Source organism: Pseudorca crassidens, chromosome 10, assembly GCF_039906515.1.
Source record: "Pseudorca crassidens isolate mPseCra1 chromosome 10, mPseCra1.hap1, whole genome shotgun sequence".
In the NCBI taxonomy this organism is placed as follows: domain Eukaryota; kingdom Metazoa; phylum Chordata; class Mammalia; order Artiodactyla; family Delphinidae; genus Pseudorca; species Pseudorca crassidens.
In genome coordinates, this window is record NC_090305.1 from 66,005,890 (window position 1) to 66,023,593 (window position 17,704).

At 47.2% G+C, this 17,704-nt stretch overlaps 1 protein-coding gene across 4 annotated transcripts in view; it reads right to left on the minus strand.

The window, feature by feature from the left end:
* Positions 1-17,704, minus strand: part of FYCO1 (FYVE and coiled-coil domain autophagy adaptor 1) — an 85,761-nt gene that overhangs the window by 8,857 nt on the left and 59,200 nt on the right. For all 4 annotated transcript variants that reach the window (XM_067754110.1, XM_067754108.1, XM_067754109.1 and 1 more), the window contains 2 exons: positions 7,754-7,849; positions 4,042-4,252 (listed from right to left, as the gene is read on the minus strand). In XM_067754110.1, the coding sequence (XP_067610211.1) occupies positions 4,042-4,252; positions 7,754-7,849 (307 nt within the window). The remainder of the gene's footprint in view (positions 1-4,041; positions 4,253-7,753; positions 7,850-17,704) is intronic.

Here is a 17,704-nt window from a genome sequence, read left to right on the forward strand (position 1 = left end):
TACTTTGATTACAAAGCAAAACCCAAGAGCTTGTTAAGGCAGGTCCTCTGAAGAGGACACGTGTAAGATAATACTCTTCGTTTCTTTAAACAGTCTACTCTATGGACTTTTGGTTCATTCCAGCTGCTGTTTTTTCTACCACGGTCAAAATCTGTAAGACTGATTTTAAAATCAATCAATCAAAACGTCTAGGGGAGATTAACGAAGGCTCTGGTGTCAAAGCCCATACAGCAGAGGTGACGGGAGATGACTGGGGTCTCATGTAACCCTGAGTGAGACAGGTCTCTGCTGTGTGAGCTCTGGGGGCGTCTCGCATCAGCCTCCAGTGCTTGGGCGCCCATGACCTGATGTAAGTGATATATCTGCAAAACAGTCCAAGTTGGTTTTACTGCTTTCTCGAGGGACTCTAGTGACCTGGCGGCCTGGTGCAGAGCCAGGGTTCTATGTTAAATGGAAAAAGTCAGTCTCAAAAGGCCACATATTGCATGATTCCATTCACATGAAATGTCCAGAACCGGGAATCTGTAAGGACAGAAGGTAGGTTGGTGGTTGCTGGGTGGAGGTTGGGGAGTGACTGCTAATGGGCACAGGGTTTCTTTTTGTTTTGGGGGATGATGAAAATGATCTAAAATCAGACAGTGGTGATGGTTACACAACTCTGTGAATAATACTGAAATAACAGTGAATTGCACATTTTAAATGGGTGAATTATATGGTGTGTAAATTATACCTCAATAAAGCTGTTTAAAAAATCAAGGGTCCTTGCTCCCAGTAGCCTAAGGCAGGCCTCTGAGCTTCTCTGGCCAAAGAGAGAGGCAGGGCCTCGGTCTTCCTCCCTGATTTGTCCCAGGCTTCAGGGCAGCAGTCTGCACATGGGTAGCCTCAAGTCCTTGATTTACCGCTTCTTTCGTCAAGTGCTTCCCAAAGTCACAGTCTCTAATCTCAGTGTCAAGGCATGGCCTTGATAGAGGAGGTCCCTCTGGAGAGAGGGTGGTCCCGAGTGGGAGTGTCTGACATGCCCCTAGAGATGGGACTGGCCTTCCATGCTGTTCCCTCCACCTGTACGCTTTTCCTCTAACCCATGTCCCCCTGCCATCCCCTCCCCACAGCTTTTCTTGGTTTGGCCCAAGAGTCTCCTGCCCCGATCACTGCTCCCCAGGTTACGTGTCTGCCCCCCACCCCCAAGTGCCACTCCACCACGACAGTCACCACCTGGAATCACAGTTGTTTCTTTCTTTTTTCCCCCACAGTTGTTTTTTAAATAAGGTCTCTCTCTGATCACACCATGAGCTCCTCAAGGGCAGATCTCATGCTGTTCCTTCTCTCTTTATCCCCAGTGGGCCCACCCTACAGAGCCCAGTATACAGCGTACACTAAATGGTTGTGAACAGAGTGCAAGTACACAGCATAGCTCCTCATGCCTGAACCTCCACAATCACGAAACCTGAGTGTTGCAATTTGCACTATGTCCCATTGTTCCCAATAAGGTCCAGTCTGGTCAGGGCATCATACGGGGAGTCCCCAGGATAGATGCTAAAGGTGTGAGCCTGGATGTAGATTCTCCAGGTTGATGTCTGTACAGGACCACAGGCAGACATCACAGCCATCCCCACAGCTGGCTGGTGACAGTTGCGCCTGTGACGGCAGAGGAGCATCTGAGCACCGTTCTCACCCACCCTGCAGATGGGCTCCTTCTGCCCCCTGGCGTCCACTGTGGGAAAGACAATGGTAACCATATCCTTCAGGCAATAAGGGAGCCAGAGATGAGGATGGCTCCTGGGCGTCCCTGAGCTCCTGATTCCTGGGAGGAACCACACAGGTCTCCCAGGGCCATGAGGATTAGGCTGGTGAGTGACTGAGCAAGGAGAGAGGCGTGAAGACCGGATCTAGTCACCTCCCTCTCTCCCTCCCACAAATATCCACCAGTATCTAACGTGGGCAGACACAGTGCGAGGCGCTCGGCGGGCACTGGGAACAGGAGGTGAACAGCGAAGGTGCTGGTGCTGAGTTCCAGGTGGTGCAGCTGGTTGCTAGTGCAGAGCTGAGCAGCACGCTGCTTAAACTGCTGCCCAACCAACTGCCCAGGCAGGCCGCTCTGCACCCGAGTTTCCTCATCAGCAAGGTGGGACTAAGACCTGCCTCATGGACCGAGACATGTGCCCAGGTGGCAGCAGTGAGCCTGAATCCACTCCCTGACCACAAGCCCAGGACCTCCCGGGTGGACGCTCAGAACCGCTTGGGAAGGAAGGGCTCCAAGGCTACATGTGTGGTGTGGCTGTGAGCCTCCAAAAGGAAAAGAGGGGCAGAGCAGTTTTTAAATAAGCGTGAGCACAAGACTCCAATAATCAAGGCCAACTCAGGGGGGCTAGAATTAAATTTAAGGAGTGAATTTGAAGAGGAAGGAAATGACAAAGCAATCTCTATAATAGGCAGATATCACCAGGACAGGGATGGCAGGAGAGCAAACACAGACGGACACACGTCCGCCCATGTGGATACCGAAGCTGGAGCGGCGACCTGTGTGCCAGCATGCCCGAGCCTGGCCCTCCTGGGGCTCTGGGCCTTCCCCAGCCCTCACCGCGAGCCCCTTAGGACACCCAGAGGACCACAAGCGTGAGGGACTAGTGGATGTCATCGCAGAGACTTCACAGAAGGCTTCTTTCACACAACTTCAAATTGCTCCTCTCTAGCTTCATTCTTAGAAAATGGAGATTTTGTATTAAAAGTCTAGGATCTACCTGGAGCTCCAATCCAGCCTGTGTGACTGTCCTCACTATTCCTTCCACTCACAGTGATTCAAATGGAACTCGTGTTTCCACCCAAACCAGCTCTCCCTCCATCATCCCCTGGCACCCTCCCTGCAGAGATTCAGGTGTGGAATTCAGACCCTCCCTCTTCCTCGGCCCACAGTGAATCAGCGCCCCCGGAGGCTGTTCATTGTCCTGTGCTCTGCATCCTACTCCATCCTTTCTACTCTTCTTCCCCTTGAGCTACACCAGTGGCTCTCAACCTTGATTGCCCACTGGGACCATCTAAGGATGCCTGGATCCCCCTTAGAGATTCTGGTTTAGTGGTCTGGGGTGGGGACTCAGAAGTGTGTTTTAAAAAGCTTCCCAGGGCTTCCCTGGTGGTGCAGTGGTTAAGAATCCGCCTGCCAATGCAGGGGACATGGGTTCGAGCCCTGGTCCGGGAAGATCCCACATGCCGCGGAGCAACTAAGCCTGTGAGCCACAACTACTGAGCCTGCACTCTAGAGCCTGTGAGCCACAACTACTGAGCCTGTGAGCCACAACTACTGAGCCTGTGTGCCACAACTACTGAAGCCCGCATGCCTAGAGCCCGTGCTCCGCAACAAGAGAAGCCACTGCGATGAGAAGCCCGTGCACCACAATGAAGAGTAGACCCTGCTCGCCGCAACTAGAGGAAGCATGCACACAGCAATGAAGACCCAATACAGCCAAAAATAAATAAAATTAAAAAATAAATAAATTTATTTTAAAAAAAGCTTCCCAGGTGTTTCTAATGTGTGGCCAAGGTTGAGAACTATGGTCCCGGCCACTGTCAATGTCCCATGTTTAGAATGTCTTAGTATTCTAAGAACTGGTATCTGCCACGAAGATTTCCAGCCCACCCAAGTGACACAATGGCTATGAGCCTCTACTGACCTTTCTGAGGTGAGATGCTGAACACCCTAAGCTCATAACCAGAAGCAAAGATCTTGGTCCCCACCTCCCATGGTGACCCGTTCTTGCTCCGCATGGCTCTGTTAAAGAAATGATCCTTAAACTGAGTCACACATCTGTATTCCTTTCAGTTTCACCTACCGACCTATTCTAAGGTCAGTCTGAAGCTGACCCAGGAGCAGGACTTCAGACATTAGAAGGCAGCTCTCCTCCCCCAGGCTGGACAAGCCCGGGTGTGTTGCCTGCTCTGCATGATGCAACCCAGGGGGGTTTCCCACTCTGGTCTCTCTGTGCCCCTCTCAGAACATCCCAGATAAGCTCTGCCCGGGGAATCCTGCTGGCAGGGAGATGGCCTCACCTTACATTGATCCAGCGGCGTGTCCTCAGCCTCCCGGTACACCACACTGAAGGAGATACTCTTGGGGTCGGAGGAGAAGACCCAGCTGATGGTGAGGCCTGCCTCGGCCACAGTGATGGGGATGAGGCTATAGGTACTGGACCTCACAAACAGCTCCCTGTTGCCCTCCCCGAAGTTGGCGATCTCTTCCACCGTGAGGGGTAATTTTATCCTAAAATACAAATGCAGAGAGGGACTTGATCAAAGCAGGGAAAGCGTTTGAGTCCACTGGCCAGGTTGTCTGTGACTCCGAGATGACTGGAAACCCTGGAGGCTCTTGGGAGGAAAAGCCCTGGGTCCCCATGACTGACACGCTTAAACATGGGAAAATTCTTGATGTGCAGCTCATGCCATCAGATGTTTCCTGAGCACTTACTAGGTGCCTGGCATAGCTCTAGGCACTGGGGACACAGAAGTAAAAAATACAGATGATAATCCTTGCCCGCGAGGAGCTGGTGTGGTCCCTGCAAGCCAGCTGGGACTGAGAGGACAGGCTGGGCCGCTCTGTGCCGCTCAAGGACGGGAAGCGCGTGCCGAGGCCTCAGCTTTCTGCAGCTCTCCTGCAGCTGCTCTGCGGCTCAGCTGTCCACTCTTTCTCTCCCCTTTCTCCTTCCAGTTCCTCGCCTCCCGCTTTTACCTAATTAGCACCAGAAGTAAGCACACGCATCGTTTGAAACCTCCTGCCCTTTCGGTCAGTCATCCCTCTTTTCAGCGGAAATCCGGGGCCTGCCAAAAAATTCCAAGCAGGCACCCTGACTTTTCATAAATGCAAACACCCCAGACTCTTTAATGCAGGGTAGTCTGAGGGCCCTGGGGAGACAGGCTTCTTGGGGCTGTGTCCCTATTCTAACTCTCATTAGCTGGATTAAGAGCCAGTTCCAAAAGTTTAAAGGGTTTAGGGACAGTGAGTTTCTCTGCAGGACCCAGAGAACCCAGTGCTGGTACCTGCCTCGCTTCTCATCTGCCACAGAGCTCACCCTCATGTCAGCCTCATGTTCGTCACCTGCAGACAGACACAACCACGCCTGCCTCTGGCGGGTGTGACAGTTACGTTAGAAGATGAACCTGTGCTGAAGGGCAAAGTCTCCCTGATTAAGTGGTGCCTCCTCCTGCCCAGCAAATCTGGAGGCAGCAGGTGAGCGAGGGCCACAAGGGCAGGGCCTCCAGTGCGGGGTTGCAGCTCAGGAGTGTGTGGCCCTGGACGTTCCCATCTCCTCTCCGCAACTGTGCAAGGGCTAACTCTGCTCGCCAGCTTCGGGTGTTGTCACAAGGGCTATGTGAGGAAGCATGATGCTCCCGTCTACACACGAGGAAGCTAAGATTCAAAAAGACTAAGCAACTCTATCCAGGTCCATACAGGTCTGATCCAAAGCCACTGCCTTTCTACTACACCAAACTGCCTTTCATGGACAAAAATATTACTGTCCCCTTTAACACAGGGGTGGAAACCAAAACTCAGAGAGGGCAGGTAACTTGCCCAAGACTGCACAGCAAATAAGTGGTGGTGCTAAGAATTCTGTTGGCTCAAAGTCGTAGAGGTGGATGGGAATACTCCCCAAGCTTTGCAAATGAGAAGACTAATCAATGATTAGAAAACCAAAATGCTCTAAGGAACAGCTCTGATACAGGTCATTCACCTGTGTAAAAATTTAATTCCATGGACCATTTTCCCATGTGTTAATTTAAGCTTTATTGCTAATTATAGTAAAAAAAGGTCTTGTCCAATATTTACAATTTTCAAGAATCTGCAAGTAGGCAGAAGGGTCCATTTTGGAAAAGAGGTCTCTTACAACATGGCAATCTTGCTGCATTACTTACTCTGACAGGGTGCCCCACTAATGCTGGGTCATTTCATAATTTTACATTCCAGAATTCTCCTCTTGCACCGAGTTACTTGGATTGTGCCTTTAATCTTTTTTACCTTTCTAGACCTCATCTGTTCAGTGAGAGGACAATACTCGGTCTCACCAAAGGAGATGCTAATAAAAAGAAATCAACGGTTTGCCATCTCTGCTCAAATATAATCTTAAATAAGTCTGTTGTCCATAAGACTCACATCATAAATGTAAATTCAACTGGTCTCCCTACTTCTGTCCCTTCATAGTCATTCTCCACATGGCAACTAGAGTGACTCCTTTTATAATGTAAATTATATTAAGTCACACTTCTGTTCCAAATCTAATTTTAAAGCTCCCATTCCCCTCAGATTAAAAGCCAAGGTCCTTACAATGGCCAAGAAGGCCTGATGTGACGTGGGCCCTGTTCCCTCTCTGACTCAGTCTCCTTCCCTATTTCTGCTTCAGTCACACTGACCCTATCCCTATTCCTTAAACACACCAGACACCATCCTGCCCCAGGGCCTTTGCACTGACTGTTCCTTCTGCCTGAATGCTGTCCCTCACATATCTGCATGAAAACTCCTTCAAGTCTTACCTTCTTAGCGTTTTCTATTTAAAATTGCAACCCCACAAACGTATGGACACCAAGGGGGAAACGCAGGCATGGGGTGGTGGTGATGGTAGTGGTGGTGGGATGAACTGGGAGATTGGGATTGACATATATACACTAGTATGTATAAAATAGATAACTAATTAAAAAATTAAGAAAAAATAAAATTGCAACCCCTCCCCCCAATCTTACTCTTGGTTTTTTTTCCAAAGCAAGCACCACCTTGTAACATACTATATAATTTACTTATTTACTGATGTTTATTGTCTGTCACCCCTGCTGGAATGTAAAGTGAACATGAGGGCAGGAATCTTTGTCTGCTTTGTTCACTGATGTGCTCTAAGGACCTAGAAGAGTATCTAGCTCATAGTAGGTGCTGGATAAATATCTGTGAATGAGTGACTGAATCTACTCGATGACCATAATGCAATCATGCAGCCATTCGTTACAACACTGGAGAAAAAGAATGATATGGGGAAATACTCATGCAATATTAAGTTTAAAAAAACTGTGAAATAAGACGTAGGATATTTGTTTATGTTGAAAAATTAGGTATATTAGTATAAACAAGACTGGAAGGCTATATCCAAGGTGGTTTGCTTATCTCTGTTTCCTGATTTTCTACAAGGAAAATTTTCTTACAATAAGAAAATAAAGTTATTTTCAAAAAGGAAGAACACAGGACATAGGGGTGGGGGAAGGATGAGTATCAAAGGACGGGGGAGCTTTTTGGGGTGATGGAACTGTTCTATATCTTCACTCCTGTCAATTTTCTTTTCTGGACCTAGGTTTCCTCTTTGGCAGACTTGGGAGTGGAGCTGGTTGGGTGCTGAGGCCTGAGACTGTAAAGCCACTGGCAGAGCTCGATGTGGGGGCTGGCAGATGCCTGGTGATTACACTGTTACTTGTCAAAATCCAAGCACCGTATACTACAAATGGGGACCTTTACTGTATATAAATTTTACAAAAGAAAGGAAGGAAGGAAGGAAGGAAGGAAGGGAGGGAGGAAGGAAGGAAGGAAGGGAGGAAGGAAGAAAAAGAAGCACACACGCGCACACACACACACACACACAAAGAAGCACAAACTTGAAAACCACTATGGGTGCCAAGTCTGAGCCTCTGGGGTGCTTTCCAGCTGGGACACCGGAAGGCCAGGCCTCCTCTGGTGTTCCTCCTCCCCAAAAGTGACACCCTGGGAAGTCCAGCTTGGGAGCCCATCACTTACATCAGTTCTCCCGACTTCAGCAAGCAGATTTCAGCATCCTGCCCCACGGGCATGTCTTCAGTGTCTTCAGGGGTTAGCGAGTTTGACGTGGTGTCCCTGAAATGTCACAAACGAGAACACAGCCAGTTAGCTATCAGCACACAGCGTCCCACATCCTGAAGCCCGTAGTCTTGGAGTCTGGTAGCCAACCTCAGAATGCACGGGGAACCCTTCAATCATAGAGGCCAGGACAGAGGCCCCGCAGACTCTGGGGGTGGAGAGCCATAGGGGCCAGGCCCAGGCAGGCAGGACGGGGAGGGAAGACAACAGGGCTGCAGTGACTTCCCCAATGTCTTCTCGGTGGGCGTGGGATGGGTGACCACAGCACAAATGGACCACCTCCTGTCCCACGCCAGCAGAGCTACAGCCATGGGGTAAGTTTCCAGCACCACTGATGCTGCCTTTTCAGCGCCAGTCCCTGACTAGACGAGCCTGCTCTGGCCCATCTCTGGAGAACAAGGACAGGCACCCAGAGCTGATGAGGCAGGAAGCGGCATGGCCTGAGAAGGAGGTTGTGGGACAGAGACTCATACAAAGAGGGCAGATCCACGCCACAGCTCCTCTTCCCTTACAACCTACTGCCTGCTGTGTGGAGAACCAGCTGTGGGAGCTGCCTGGCAGTACAGAGGTGCCATGGTTCCCAAAGTGTGCTCTGTGGAACACCACTGCCAGGGGAGGGGAATCTTGCGCTCTTTCTTAGAAACTCATGGCATTCTTAAACAGTAAATTCAAGGCTCTGAGATGTCCTGCAATAAAGACATCTATTAATTTTCTTTTAATATTTATTTTCCTTATTTTTTTGGCTGCGCCAGGTCTTAGTTGTGGCACATGGGATCTTTGTTGAGGCATGCGGGATCTTTCGTTACGGTGCACGGCTCTTCGCTATTTGCAGCGTTCGGGGCTTCTCTCTAGTTGTGGCGTGGGGGTTTTCTCGCTCTAGTTGTGGCACGCAGGCTCCAGGGCGCGTGGGCTCTGTAGTTGTGGCGCACGGGCTCTCTAGTTGAGGCAAGCGAGCTCAGTAGTTGCGGCACGCGGGATTAGTTGCCCCATGGCATGTGGGATCTTAGTTCCCTGACCAGGGATCACACTCGAGTCCCCTGCATTGGAAGGCGGATTCTTTACCACTGGACCACCAGGGAAGTCCCAAGACATCTATTAAATTTTAACTCTAGCATTCCCATGGAACATTTTTAACCACTGCTGAGTTGCTGATCCTCGGAGCAGTGCCCACACTTCACTGATGGGGACACAGAGGCCCAGGCAGGTCTTGAGAGGCAGGGCCAGAGCCAGACACCCTGACTCCAGCTCAGTGCTCATCTTGCTGGGTCCCACGCCCACTGTGGCCAATCGCTTATATGAGTTCAGGGATCTCAAACCCAACCAGCTCCAGTGTCCAATGCTGCCTGAGAAGAACCTAGGTCCAGGAAAGGGAAATGATTTGCTGATTTGCCCCATGGGAAGGGGTTAATGAGGAAGATCTCCTGAGCAGCATGCTTTTTCCCAAAATGCTGTGATAATTCCTTCTCAACTGTCCTAGTAGGCTCTCCCCAGATGTTTCTGGGGTGAGGTCAATAGGCCCCAAAATGCCCTCACCCAGTTCTGCTCCCCCATCCCACCCCCTGCACATGCCCCTGGGCTCTCACCAGCCTGGCCCCCGGGCACATTCACTCAACCTCTGAGGCCCTGTGTGAACTTGTGTGAACTCAGACCTGCCTTACCCTCACCCTGCCTGCTGCTGAGCGGGTCCTGAGGCGGCGGCCCAGCACTGCGCAGGACACGTGAGGCGGGCACGGGCCCTACCCCACAGACGCGCTCCCTCTGAGGCAGGGACAGACAGCTGCGGCCTGACTGGAAGGCGGCCTCGGCACATACAGCGCACACGAGGTCAGCGGCTGACAGCAAACATCCAGACCACGCGCTCAGATGGCCCTCCTCACCTACCCTCACACCCACTCGAGCACCAAGTTCACGGCTGCCCCTAGAGTGGACCTACAACTCACGCTGGGAAACTGGTGTGCTTCTCTGAGAGCGCCATCTGGGCTGCGGCCAGGTGTGATGCCTGGGGAGGGGCTCTGCAGCTTTCCTAGGGAGTTAACAGACCCTGAATCCCAGAGCTCAGGTGAGCCTGGGACCTCACATCATCTCTGGAACGTGAGAAATACAAGAGAGCACAGTGGGTGGCCAGACCCTAACGCTCACAGAGCTTCTGGCTGGAGGTGGCGGCATCGCCTCTGCTCAGAAACGGTTCTCACCACACTGCTCCTCACATTTCACTGCCGGGTGGGTCCCGTGGCCAAACACGCCACAGCAGGGGCATGAGGCTCATCCTTCCACAGGGAGAGGCACTAGCAATGGGCAGAGATGCACAACCCACCCATGGGGAGGGGCCGCAGATACCGTCCCCCGAAGTCTACGCCCTGTGCCTGAGGCCTGAGGCTCCTCACTCAGTCAGCAGGACGCTGGGAAGGTCCCGGGAGCACCCAGGTGTTCTTCATGCAGATGTGAAGACGGGTGGCTCAGAGCTGGCAAAATCCAGGGAGCCTCGCCTAAGCCTGTCCCGGATGCCACTCAACCCTGGGGGCAGGAATACCTGTGCGACATGCAGTGCGCCTGCAGCAACCATGATGCACCAGGAGTTTGGGGTCAGCGACTGGTGGTGTCACCCCAGGGGCTGCGACAGACGCGGCACCTGCAGCTCGCTCCCACCCCCCACGCTCCTGCACCCCATACTCCCCCCCACCACCCACGTGTCACAGCCCTGCTCACGCTGGGCTCTGCCTATCTGCTTTTGGGTCTTAGCTCCCCCTGGTCCACATGCTCTTTGCAAGCAGGGGCCGTGGCTGGGCTATCCCTGTCCCAAAGGACAGGTCACGGCCGTGTGCAGGAACCAAAGAATGTCTGTGCTACTTGCTAAGAAATATACGTGGGGGTGTAAATTGTTAGTGTGTAAATTCAGGATGAAAGGGCAGAGGTAATGCTGATGAAATCAAGAAAAGAATCAGCAACAGATCCTGAAGGAGGAAGACCCCAAGTCACACGTGGAGTGGCAAACGCTGGGTTAGCAGAGCCACACCTGGGGACAAACTGCAGCACCTTCACCTCGAACAGGATTTTCTCAGACACAAAACAGACTGTTCGCTGCCAACTTACAAAGCTTCTCTGTCTGGAGGACAGCACTGCACAGGGGGAGGCCTCCGTCCTCTCTGGAAATCTCTGAGCTCGAGACTTGGCTTCATTCAGACAGCTGGACATCACGCCTGCTCGCTCCGCCACATGGCCCCACTTCCCGGCCTCACTCCTGTCTACTGCTGGAGCGCTGAAGCCGCTGGCTGGTACGGGGGCCTCCAGGGCTGCCTAGATAATCAGACGCCCACTAGCACTCAGGTGTCAGGCGGGCTGTCTGTGCACAGTCTACAGCAGCCCACGGCAGGTGGGAGAGCGCGTCCTCACAAACACCTCGCCCTCAGCGCTGGGCTCCCTCTGGCTGTAGCTCACTGTGGCTCCAGAGGGTAGGGGAGGTGGTATGGCTCAGGGGAGAGGGGTATCACTCCACGTGGTCCCAGTCTTGGCTTTATGACTGTGACTCTGGGTGAGCCCTTTCCTCCTCTGAGACCTCAGACTTCTCCTTTCTAAATGGGAGGAGATGGAACCGGAGGGACTCCAAGTTTTGCTGGCTTAAAAAGGCTGTAAGTTTCAAAGGACTTGGAGAAGGCGTTTTACTGGCTGGGAAAGAGGTGGGCTCGCTCTGGTCGGCAGCTCGTGCCCTCAGCCTTCCCCACTCTTCCCAGGGAAGGTACAGCAAGGACATGTCCTCAAGTGCCTGCTGCCACCAAGGGCAAGCCTTGTCACTCCTTTTTCTCCCCAGCTCAGCCCACCTCTGACCGCCTTCCTGTCCAACACCTCTTTCTTGTTCATCTTCCAATCGCTGGCTTCCAGATTCCCCCACCCCCATCACAGAATGTCAGTGTGAGAAGAAGCTCAAAGGACCATCCAGTCCAACCCCACTTGATGGCTAAGGAGGCAGGGGCCAGGGGAGAGGAGACGGGCCCAAGGCCACTCAGGCCTGCCTCGTTTCATTTGCTCTCATCCTTGTGCAAAGTGCAAATACCATAAATGAGAAAGATAAATAACATATGATGAAACAAACTCTGAAAACTGTGGTTGGTTCTCTCATATTCCCTCATTAAGAATAAAAGATGTTGGGAATTCCCTGGTCGTCCAGTGGTTGGGACTCCGCATTCCCACTGCAAGGGGCATGGGTTCGATGCCTGGTTGGGGAACTAAGATCCCACAAGTCGTGGGGTGCAGCCAAAAAACCCCCAAGATGTCCTAATCTTTTGTTCCCTCTCCTCCTCCATCTCCCCACCTCTCTGACCAACACAACACAGACAACCCTCTTACCAGAGTAGGTCCTGCAACCCTTGCTAGTCCTGGCTGAGGACCTACATGGGGGAGCTTTGTGAGGTGGGAAGGGGAGACAGATGGAGGTGGGAGTGTGCATGGGTGGGTGATGCAGTCTCAAAGGCAATGATTAGGGACACAGAGTTTCCTTTCAATGGCTTTTCAAACTGTGGGTCATGACCCATTCAGTCAGTTGTGAATCAATTAATAAGTTATGACGAATATTAAAAGAAATATGATAGAGAGGGCAGACAGCAGAAGCAAGAAGAATGACAATCCTGCAGCCTGTGGAACAAAAACCACATTCACAGAAAGACAGATAAGATGAAAAGGCAGAGGGCTATGTACCAGATGAAGAATAAGATAAAACCCCAGAAAAACAACTAAGTGAAGTGGAGATAGGAAACCTTCCAGAAAAAGAATTCAGAATAATGATAGTGAAGATATTCCAAGACCTCGGAAAAACAATGGAGGCAAAGATCGAGAAGATGCAAAAAATGTTTAACAAAGACCCAGAAGAATTAAAGAACAAACAAACAGAGACCAACAATACAATAACTGAAATGAAGACTACACTAGAAGGAATCAAAACCAAAATAACTGAGGCAGAAGAATGGATAAGTGACATGGAAGACAAAATGGTGGAATTCACTGCTGCAGAACAGAATCACGAAAAGAGAATGAAAAGAAATGAAGACAGCCAAAGAGACCTCTGAGACAACATTAAACGCAACAACATTCGCATTATAGGGGTCCCAGAAGGAGAAGAGAGAAGAGAATGGACGCAAGAAAATATTTGAAGAGATTATAGTTGAAAACTTCCCTAACATGGGAAAGCAAACAGCCACCTAAGTCCAGAAAATGCAGCGAGTCCCATACAGGATAAACCCAAGGAGAAACAAGCCGAGACACATAGTAATCAAATTGGCAAAAATTAAAGACAAAGAAAAATTATTGAAAGCAGCAAGGGAAATGTGACAAATAACATACAAGGGAACTCCCATAAGGTTAACAGCTGTTTCTCAGCAGAAACTCTACAAGCCAGAAGGGAGTGGCATGATATACTTAAAGTGATGAAAGGGAAGAACCTACAATGAAGATTACTCTACCCGGCAAGGATCTCATTCAGATTCGATGGAGAAATCGATGGAGAAATCTCATTCAAATTGATGGAGAAAAGCTTTACAGACAAGCAAAAGCTAAGAGAATTCAGCACCACCAAACCAGCTCTACAGCAAATGCTAAAGGAACTTCTCTAAGTGGAAAACACAAGAGAAGAAAAGGAACTACAAAAACAAACCCAAAACAATTAAGAAAATGGTAATAGGAACATACATATCGATAACTACCTTAAACATGAATGGATTAAATGCTCCAACCAAAAAGACACAGGCTTGCTGAATGGATACAAAAATAAGACCCATATATATGCTGTCTACAAGAGACCCACTTCAGACCTAGGGACACATACAGACTGAAAGTGAGGGGATGGAAAAAGATATTCCATGCAAATGTTAATCACAAGAAAGCTGGAGTAGCAATACTTGTATCAGATAAAATAGACTTTCAAATAAAGAATGTTACAAGAGACAAGGAAGAACACTACATAATGATCAAGGGATCAATCCAAGAAGAAGATATAACAATTATAAATATATAGGCACGCAACACAGGAGCACCTCAATACATAAGGCATTGCTAACAGCTATAAAAGAGGAAATCGACAGTAACACAGTAATAGTGGGGGACTTTAACACCTCACTTACACCAATGGACAGATCATCCAAAATGAAAATAAATAAGGAAACACAAGCTTTAAATGACACAATACACTAGATAGATTTAATTGATATTTATAGGACATTCCATCCAAAAACAGCAGATTACACTTGCTTCTCAAGTGCATATGGAACATTCTCCAGGATAGATCACATCTTGGGTCACAAATCAAGCCTCAGTAAATTTAAGAAAATTGAAATCATATCAAGCATCTTTTCTGACCACAACGCTATGAGAATAGAAATGAATTATAGGGAAGAAAACGTAAAAAGCACAAACACAGGGAGACTAAACAATACGTTACTAAATAACCAAGAGATCACTGAAGAAATCAAAGAGGAAATCAAAAAATACCTAGAGACAAATTAAAATGAAAACATGACGATCCAAAACCTATGGAATGCAGCAAAAGCAGTTCTAAGAGGGAAGTTTATTGCTATACAAGCCTACCGCAAGAAACAAGAAAAATCTCAAATAAACAATCTAACCTTACACCTAAAGGAACTAGAGAAAGAACAAACAAAACCCAAAGTTACCAGAAGGAAAGATATCATAAAGATCAGAGCAGAAATAAATGAAATAGAAACAAAGAAAACAATAGCAAAGATCAATAAAAGTAAAAGCTGGTTGTTTGAGAAGATAAACCAAATTGATAAACCATTAGTCAGACTCATCAAGAAAAAGAGGGAGAGGACTCAAATCAATAAAATTAGAAATGAAAAAGAAGAAGATACAACAGACACCGCAGAAATACAAAGCACCCTAAGAGACTACTACAAGCAACTCTATGCCAATAAAATGGACAACCTGGAAGAAATGGACAAATTCTTAGAAAGGTATAGCCTTCCAAGACTGAACCAGGAAGAAATAGAAAATATGAATAGACCAATCACAAGTAATGAAATTGAAACTGTGATTAAAAGTCTTCCAACAAACAAAAGTCCAGGACCAGATGGCTTCACAGGTGAATTCTATCAAACATTTAGAGAAGAGCTAACACCCATCCTTCTCAAACTCTTCCAAAAAATCGCAGAGGAAGGAACACTCTCAAACTCATTCTATGAGGCTGCCATCACCCTGATACCAAAACCAGACAGATACTACAAAAAAAGAAAATTACAGACCAATATCACTGATGAATATAGATGCAAAAATCCTCAACCAAATACTAGCAAACAGAATCCAACCACACATTAGAAGAATCATACACCATGATCAAGTGGGATTTATCCCAGGGATGCAAGGATTCTTCAATATATGTGAATCAATCAATGTGATACACCATTTTAACAAACTGAAGAATAAAAACCATATGATCATCTCAATAGATGCAGAAAAAGCTTTTGACAAAATTCAACAACCATTTGTGATAAAAACTCTCCAGAAAGTGGGCACAGAGGGAACCTACCTCAACATAATAAAGGCCATATACGACAAACCCACAGCAAACATCATTCTCAATGGTGAAAAACTGAAAGCATTTCCTCTAAGATCAGGAACAAGACAAGGATGTCCACTCTCACCACTATTACTCAACACAGTTGTGGAAGTCCTAGCCACGGCAATCAGAGAAGAAAAAGAAATAAAAGGAATACAAATTGGAAAAGAAGAAGTAAAACTGTCACTGTTTGCAGATGACATGATACTATACATAGAGAATCCTAAAAATGCTACCAGAAAACTACTAGAGCTAATCGATGAATTTGGTAAAGTTGCAGGATACAAAATTAATGCACAGAAATCTCTTGCATCCTTATACACTAATGATGAAAAATCTGAAAGAGAAATTAAGGAAACACTCCCATTTAACATTGCAACAAAAAGAATAAAATACCTAGGAATAAAGCTAGCTGGGGAGACAAAAGACCTGTATGTAGAAAACTGTAAGACACTGATGAAAGAAATTAAAGATGATACCAACAGGTGGAGAGATATACCATGTTCTTGGATTGGAAGAATCAATATTGTGAAAATGACTACACTACCCAAAGCAATCTATAGATTCAATGCAATCCCTATCAAATCACCAATGGCATTTTTTACAGAACTAGAACAATAAATCTTTGAATTTGTATGGAGACACAAAAGACCCTGAATAGCCAAAGCAGTCTTGAGAGAAAAAAATGGAGAGGGAGGAATGAGATTCCCTGACTTCAGACTATACTACAAAGCTATAGTAATCAAGACAATATGGTACTGGCACAAAAACAGAAACATAGATCAATGGAATAAGATAGAAAGCCCAGAGATAAACCCATGCACCTATGGTCAACTAATCTATGACAAAGGAGGCAAGGATATACAATGGAGAAAAGACAGTCTCTTCAATAAGTGGTGCTGGGAAAACTGGACAGCTACATGTAAAAGAATGAAATTAGAACACTCCTGACCACCATACACAAAAATAAACTCAAAATGGATTTGAGACCTAAATTTAAGACTGGACACTGTAAAACTTTTAGAGGAAAACATAGGAAGAACACTCTTTGACATAAATCAGAGCAAGATCTTTTTTGATCCATCTCCTAGAGTAATGGAAATAAAAACAAAAATAAACAAATGGGACCTAATGAAACTTCAAAGCTTTTGCATAGCAAAGGAAACCATAAACAAGACGAAAAGACAACTCTCAGAATGGGAGAAAATATTTTCAAACGAATCAACGGACAAAGGATTAATCTCCAAAATATATAAACAGCTCATGCAGCTCAATATTAAAGAAACAAGCAACCCAATCCAAAAATGGGCAGAAGACCTAAATAGACATTTCTCCAAAGTAGACATACAGATGGCCAAGAAGCACATGAAAAGCTGCTCAACATCACTAATTATTAGAGAAATGCAAATCAAAACTACAATGAGGCATCACCTCACACCAGTTAGAATGGGCATCATCAGAGAATCTACAAACAATAAATGCTGGAGAGGGTGTGGAGAAAAGGGAACCCTCTTGCACTGCTGGTGGGAATGTAAATTGATAAAGCCACTATGGAGAACAGTATGGAGGTTCCTTAAAAAACTAAAAATAGAATCACCATATGACTCAGCAATCCCACTACTGGGCATATTCCCAGAGAAAACCATAATTCAAAAAGACACATGCACCCAATGTTCATTGCAGCACTATTTACAACAGCCAGGTCTTGGAAGCAACCTGAATGCCCATCGACAGATGAATGGATAAAGAAGTTGTGGTACATATATACAATGGATATTACTCAGCCATATTACTCATGGAATTTCGTTCCATAAAAAGGAACGAAATTGGGTCATCTGTTGAGATGTGGATGGATCTAGAGACTGTCATACAGAGTGAAGTAAGTCAGAAAGAGAAAAACAAATATCATATATTAACGCATGTATGTGGAACCTAGAAAAATGGTACTGATGAACCGGTTTGCAGGGCAGAAGTTGAGACACAGATGTAGAGAACAAACATATGGACACCAAGGGGGGAAAGCTGCGGGGGGGTGGGGATGGTGGTTTGATGAATTGGGCGATTGGGGGATTGACATGTAAACACTGATGTGTATAAAACTGATGACTAATAAGAACCTGCTGTATAAAAAAAATAAATAAAATAAAATTCAAAAATTAAAAAAATAAACAAAAAAACTAATACTAAACTTTCTTTGTTTATTTGTATGGAAATATGTTAATATAAATGTTTCAGACATTACATGAAATTCCTAAAAATCTTATATGTTCTGGTATAATGTTATAAGTCATAAC